General features: G+C 51.6%; 1 protein-coding gene and 1 pseudogene across 2 annotated transcripts in view; both read right to left on the reverse strand.

Moving 5' to 3' along the window:
• Positions 1–30: 30 nt before the first annotated feature.
• rfx2 (regulatory factor X, 2 (influences HLA class II expression)) lies at positions 31–6,447 on the reverse strand. Its single transcript, XM_084472748.1, is given in 8 exon segments — positions 31–2,352; positions 2,456–2,498; positions 2,588–2,741; positions 3,899–4,107; positions 5,529–5,600; positions 5,602–5,679; positions 5,779–5,876; positions 6,167–6,447. Coding segments are annotated over 8 exon segments (918 nt in total). The 5' UTR covers positions 6,309–6,447; the 3' UTR covers positions 31–2,230.
• The window catches only part of LOC311353570, a 2,114-nt pseudogene continuing 1,157 nt past the window's right edge, over positions 6,371–7,327 (reverse strand). Inside the window, exon 3 of the transcript in view lies at positions 6,371–6,550. The product of the transcript in view is annotated as an uncharacterized misc_RNA (transcript). The remainder of the gene's footprint in view (positions 6,551–7,327) is intronic.

The raw sequence follows: 7,327 nt of genomic DNA on the forward strand, positions 1-7,327 counted from the left end.
ATTAAAAAATACTATTAAACATGCTCAATCTTGTGGTTTACACCAATTTATTACACATTTTGACCAGGTACAAAATACAGTTCAACTATGCAGTTTATTACAGACCACTGTCTGCCATTAGGCTATGTAAAGTGTAGTCAAGAATGGGTTTAAAAATACACTAAAATAAAGGTTCAGTATACTTGTAAGAAGAACCAAATCTAATTCAATAAAAAAATCATTCTCAGCCAAATGTCTAAACAGCATTACAAAAACATTACAAAGTACATAAGAATTTCCCAAAAGCACTTAAAGGCAAATTACTGTGACAGGCACAAGTTACAAAAAGAAAAACCTTACATAACTCAAACTTAGATCTTCATGGCTACAACAAAAACCAGAGGAGTTACGCAAGGATCCAGCAAAACAATCAAAACCAATTTCAAAACGCAAAAGATGTCAATCAAATGGGCCAAACGGTATAAATATTATTTTTTTTCATGACCACTGCACATCTTACTCGGGGTGCGTCAGCGGCACATCCAACTAATAACAAGAACATTCATATGTTGAACAATTGAGATTTGAAATGTATCACACCAGTCTAACCATTAAATTAAACATCAAGCCCACATTCTCCCACACACCAACCCCAATAAAATAGGACCATTACTGACAAGTACCAAGATAGAAGTTCAAAAGGCCACAGAAATACACACACACATTTTCTATGTCATATAAAGAAATATATTCATATATCTTAACAGTATCTTGGTTTCATATTTAGGTCTATGGTTAAACTATGGCTATATATAGATCTATATATATATTTATATATATTTATGTATATATAGCAAGACATCTATAGGCACATGTTATGGGAGCCATTTCAGTTTCAAATCATCAAATAACTGAGCTGTTGTACAAAAATCTCTTGTGGGTGGAGGGAGGGGGTGGGGGGGGTCCCCATGAACATCCGGGTGTTTCTGCAGCCGGGCACCGCCTCAGCCAACACGATGCTGCCCTTTTCTAAAGATTGTGTTCATTTCTTTAAATAAGGATTTTTGCTTTCAACAGGTCCAAGCACATTGTTCTTTGAATGCGTGGATCTCCTGGGTAGGAGGACAGCGGACTCAAGGGAAGGGGACGTAAGGATTGCTGTCATTAAATTGATTCCAGTTATGCAGAAGGATTTCTGATAACCGTCTCTATACAGTGGCGGTTTGCCTTTCAAAGTCAAGCAGTCCCCTTCCCTCTCTCCATCTCAGAGGCTTTAAGGACCAGGACTCTTCAACGCCCCTAGGGGAGGCTGTCCCAACGCATCCATAAAAACAAGGCTCTTGACAAAACTACATCTGTTATTTGGGTTACAGAAAACCACGTGATGAGTATTTACATGTGAGGAAACCGTGAGACAACGTTAACAGTGGCTACATCCTTTACACCGCTCTGTCATCAGAGCCAGACCACGACCACATGAAGCCTGTTGAGGTAATCAGCCGCTGAGCGTCTTATCAGGGCCCTACTGACCCACAGGGCAGCTGGTACTGAGCTGCTGGGAGTTCATCTGAGGGGGTCAGGAGGTTGAGCGGAGGATGGACACTGACTGGATCTTTTTCTTTTCAAAGCGGCGGTTATGTTAACGCTGCTAGCCGCAGCGGAGGCCACGCGAGATCCACCGAAAAAGAGACTTAAAGGTCGGTGGAGCGTCTTGAGGTTTTGGAGACGATACATTCATAGTGCGGTAGGAGGCACAGCTGAGGGAGGGAATAGACATCTGTAGCGGTGGTGGTTTAAGGAGTTAGCATTCTAAGGCACTCAAATGACACTATGGCACAGCTATTGGGCGGGGCCGGGACCAGACTAAACACCACGGAGCACCACTCGTACGAAAGGGTTCACATCCAGAGAGACACAAGGAGGAAAAACAACAGGTACTGCACAAAGTCCTTCTTGTTCACAGTTACAAACAAAGACCACAGCCCCCCCCCATTCTCTTCACCTGGGTAGTAGACAGCGTTATGTACATAGACTAGCAGGGGGAGGGGCCGCTTCTCTCTATGTACAGCGAGCACCTGGCCCCGGGCCGCGCGCGGGGGGGGGGGCTGCGGAGGGCCGTGGGGGACTGCAGGGGGCCTGCAGGGGGCCGTGGGGGACTGCAGGGGGCCGTGGGGGACCGCAGGGGGGCCGTGGGGGGCCACAGGGGGGCCCCTGGTGGTCCGGGGTCCACTGAGGTCCAGGAGAGCTGGCCCTAGATCTCCTGCAGCGAGTGGTTGATCTCGATGCGCTCCCGCTTGACGGCCGGCTCGCTGGGCTCCCGGGAGCCGTCGCCGTCGCTGCCCATGTCGCTCATGTCGTCGGAGAAAGACGGGTCTGATTGGTGGAGAGAGATGATTGGTAGGGGCGTGAGAACAGGTTCTGGTTTCAGTTGAAATACCTTTTGAAACGTTGCTTTAGGTTGAACCTTGTAGCTTACCTCGGTCCATGAGGGATGGGATCATGGAGGTGAGGTCACTGAACTGTTGGAGGGAAAATAACAACAAAGGGTTTGAGAGCGAGAAGGCCTCCACATGAATGAGCTCACGTAGGACGACCGACGGCGTCTCACCTCCCCCATGACGGCGATGGGCGTCTCCCCGGTGGCCTGGGCCACGCGGTGCTCCACCAGGTAGAACATGTACTCGTCGTACAGCAGCCGGATCAGGTGGAAGGAGCCGAAGGACGCAGCGGAGCGCAGGGTCAGGTCCCGGATCACCATGGAGCTGAGAGGAGGGGAGGAGTCAGACTGCGCTCAGGTCACGGCCCACCCCCAGCCCACAGCGCACGGGAGGAGGAGCCTCAGGTCACAGCCCACCCCCACTGGGCAACCCCTTCAAGTCATAATATTATAGTAGTGGGATTAGGTAGCCTGGAGATCCAGAGCCATGTCTAGAGAGCTGTAGGGTCTGATCCAGAGCCACGTCTAGAGAGCTGTAGGGTCTGATCCAGAGCCACGTCTAGAGAGCTGTAGGGTCTGATCCAGAGCCACGTCTAGAGAGCTGTAGGGTCTGATCCAGAGCCACGTCTAGAGAGCTGTAGGGTCTGATCCAGAGCCACGTCTAGAGAGCTGTAGGGTCTGATCCAGAGCCACGTCTAGAGAGCTGTAGGGTCTGATCCAGAGCCACGTCTAGAGAGCTGTAGGGTCTGATCCAGAGCCACGTCTAGAGAGCTGTAGGGTCTGATCCAGAGCCACGTCTAGAGAGCTGTAGGGTCTGATCCAGAGCCACGTCTAGAGAGCTGTAGGGTCTGATCCAGAGCCACGTCTAGAGAGCTGTAGGGTCTGATCCAGAGCCACGTCTAGAGAGCTGTAGGGTCTGATCCAGAGCCACGTCTAGAGAGCTGTAGGGTCTGATCCAGAGCCACGTCTAGAGAGCTGTAGGGTCTGATCCAGAGCCACGTCTAGAGAGCTGTAGGGTCTGATCCAGAGCCACGTCTAGAGCGCTGTAGGGTCTGGCAGCGAGGAATGACAATGGCCCGACTCGAGGGGCGGCACCAAGCATGCATTTGAAAATATCACTGCACGCAATTGGATAACACTACGACCAATCAGAAGAATACAAGGGGTGACGTATCCAGACCAGCGGAGCTAACCAATAGACTTGCCATATCGGATCGGTAAAACAGCAACGCTTTTGGCCCCGCCTATATCAGATACACCGATGTGATTGGTTAATGTTCTGGGCCAGGGGAATCGGGGAATGAGTATATTGCTCGTTCCCAGAGTGACTCGCTGAGCAAATTCTAATTGTGCTCTCGTGAGAACTCTGGATTTCCAGGGTAATTACTACGTACGATTTTCCCCAATAGTAGGTTAGATTATTTTAGCCGTTTAGTGTACAATCCAGTCCCAGAGTCAGGGCGGTAGAGGGAGTAGATGTACCTGTAGAAGGACCACTTGAGCAGGAACTGGCGGGCGGCTTTGGGCAGGCTGGGGCTGCCCTGGTGGGGCTTCAGCACCTGGGACACCACGTTGTCCAGCCAGGCGGCCCACTGGTCCAGGGAGCTCTGCTGCTGCAGGGTGACCTTGAAGTCCTGCTCCAGACGCTGGACCACGCTCTCGTCACACTGGCACACCCACGAGGCCTGCTCCTGTGGACCAAACACGCCCAGCGGCGTTCAGTGAGACGCAGTACGGACGACACAATGATACTGACACCGCTACAGCTGCTGGAGGCCGCTTGGAGAGGTCCAAGAGGGCAGACATGAGAAAGAATTAAGAAATGCCTAAAAAAGAAACAATGCCCTAGCAGTGATGAATTGGTCTACATCAGATCATACAGAGATACAGAGGTAGGTAATGGTCTCAGACAGAGATACAGAGGTAGGTAATGGTCTCAGACAGAGATACAGAGGTAGGTAATGGTCTCCTACAGAGATAGGTAATGGTCTCCTACAGAGATACAGAGGTAGGTAATGGTCTCCTACAGAGATACAGAGGTAGGTAATGGTCTCCTACAGAGATACAGAGGTAGGTAATGGTCTCCTACAGAGATACAGAGGTAGGTAATGGTCTCAGACAGAGATACAGAGGTAGGTAATGGTCTCATACAGAGATACAGAGGTAGGTAATGGTCTCCTACAGAGATACAGAGGTAGGTAATGTCTCAGACAGAGATACAGAGGTAGGTAATGGTCTCCTACAGAGATACAGAGGTAGGTAATGGTCTCAGACAGAGATACAGAGGTAGGTAATGGTCTCAGACAGAGATACAGAGGTAGGTAATGGTCTCAGACAGAGATACAGAGGTAGGTAATGGTCTCAGACAGAGATACAGAGGTAGGTAATGGTCTCAGACAGAGATACAGAGGTAGGTAATGGTCTCATACAGAGATACAGAGGTAGGTAATGGTCTCCTACAGAGATACAGAGGTAGGTAATGGTCTCAGACAGAGATACAGAGGTAGGTAATGGTCTCATACAGAGATACAGAGGTAGGTAATGGTCTCCTACAGAGATACAGAGGTAGGTAATGGTCTCAGACAGAGATACAGAGGTAGGTAATGGTCTCAGACAGAGATACAGAGGTAGGTAATGGTCTCAGACAGAGATACAGAGGTAGGTAATGGTCTCAGACAGAGATACAGAGGTAGGTAATGGTCTCAGACAGAGATACAGAGGTAGGTAATGGTCTCATACAGAGATACAGAGGTAGGTAATGGTCTCCTACAGAGATACAGAGGTAGGTAATGGTCTCAGACAGAGATACAGAGGTAGGTAATGGTCTCAGACAGAGATACAGAGTAGGTATGGTCTCCTACAGAGATACAGAGGTAGGTAATGGTCTCAGACAGAGATACAGAGGTAGGGTAATGGTCTCAGACAGAGATACAGAGGTAGGTAATGGTCTCAGACAGAGATACAGAGGTAGGTAATGGTCTCAGACAGAGATACAGAGGTAGGTAGTGTGGCAGATATTTCACTCACTAACAGCTGACAGTTCTCAAATCTGCCCTTGTGGATTGTACGGCTAAAGACACGCTGCCTGTGAGCCCTCTGAAGCTGTGGTTACCTGCACGTTGGCGAAGTCCACGCGGTTGAGGTCTGAGAGCATCTGGTTGATCTGGGACGTGTTCTGCAGCACGCGCGCGCCGCGCCTGCGCCAGGTGGTTCAGGCTGGTGTAGCGGCGCAGCGTCTGGGCAAAGGCACTGACCACTGCAGCCTGCACACGCACACGCACACACACACACACACACACACGTTAGCCTTGACGAGGAGCCTTCCCCCCGCAGCCTGGGCCACCAGAGTGCTGGACGCTCACCTTGGTGCGCACGATGTCGTGTGGGAAGTCGCTCATGGCGGCGGTCAGCCAGCTCTCCAGGCTCTTGGCGAAGTTGCGGATGGCCTGAGTGAGCGTGCCTGAGGAAGGAGAGGAACACGAGCGTCAGGACCCCGGACTCAGTGTACAGGGAGGTCAGAACCACCGCTGGAGGGCGAGGGCCGAGCGCCATATCGGAATAGAATACAGAGACGGACGTGTGACGACACACACGTGGGAAATATTCAGCAGCAATAAAGAACGCTGACACCGTCCCAGCCCCATGGAACCTTTCACAGTGGGGGGGGGAGTGATGTCACAGGGCAGATTGAGAGAGGACGTGATGTCACGGAGCAGGTAGCGGGGGGGTCTGGTGTACGGGGGTACTGACTGGGTACGGGGCGCAGCACGTCCGGGATCAGGATCTCCACCAGCGCCTGGTACAGGATGTGGTCACAGCTCCGCATCCACAGCCGCACCGGCTCGTACTTGCACAGCGCCATCAGCTTCTCCCGGGGGATGACGCCGTCCATGTCGTCGTCGCTGCAACGCGCACAAAGGGCCAATCAACACAGACTCAAACATGAATTTATTATCAGAAGATTTGTGTGCAACAAGGTCTGTGTGTCCAGCCTGGTGCCGGCTGAGTGCAGCCACACCGACCTGGCGGGCAGGTTGTGCTCCCGTCACTAGAGGGCGCCGCTGAATACCAGAAGGTTTGCCAGAGCTTCTCGATGAAGTGGAACTGGAGGTTCATCACCACGTCCAGCGTAGCCTGCAGGAGGGGAGGGGCCGGGGGGGGCAGAGAGGGAAGGGGGGGGGGGGACAGGGGGAGGGGCCGGGGAGCAGAGGGAGGGGGGGGGGGGGGAGGGGGGTTGTAAAGGGAGGGACGAGTGGAGGGAGAAGAAGAGAAAGGGAGAAGGGGAGAGGGGGAGGAGGGGAGGAGGGGGGAGGGGTGGGGGAGAACAAAACACAACGGGCTTAGCCATAGCAACCAGACACACAACAAACTTTGGGCTGGAGGGCGATCTCCTCTCTCTCCCTCTGTGCTTCCTGCTGTCCCAGCTTGGCCGTTCCTTGTTAGACAGTAAGTCAGCTAAGAGTCTCTTGCTCCGTAATCGCCCAGCAGATCCTCCCAGCAACCGTTGAGCTTTTTGAAGAGGGCTTTCTCTCTGGTTTGGTTCCTCTCAGTCAGTTCCACATGCTGAACCACAGTCTGTTCTGCAGTGTCTTTATGAGGGCTCAACCACTTCTCTCTCTACCAACAAGAGGGGGGGGGGGGGGGGTCCTTATTTATTAGTAGGCTGAACTGACTCACCTGGCTTCCTTGTTCATATTTATGAGCGGCCCAGTGGCCAATGCTGCAAACCAACAAAACCAGCAGAAGCGCCCAGTTTACCGTCTAGATACATCTGACGAATCAAATCCAAAGAAACTAAAAGGGACTAAAGCAGAAGCTGGGGAGAACAGAAGACGAATTCTTGCACGTTTTGTCTCTCAAACTCCACTACAGTATGTGTGTATTTGTGTACGGGTGTGTGTGAGACAAAGT

The sequence above is a fragment of the Micromesistius poutassou genome (genome assembly GCF_964030765.1).
Source record: "Micromesistius poutassou genome assembly, chromosome: 9".
NCBI classification, from domain to species: domain Eukaryota; kingdom Metazoa; phylum Chordata; class Actinopteri; order Gadiformes; family Gadidae; genus Micromesistius; species Micromesistius poutassou.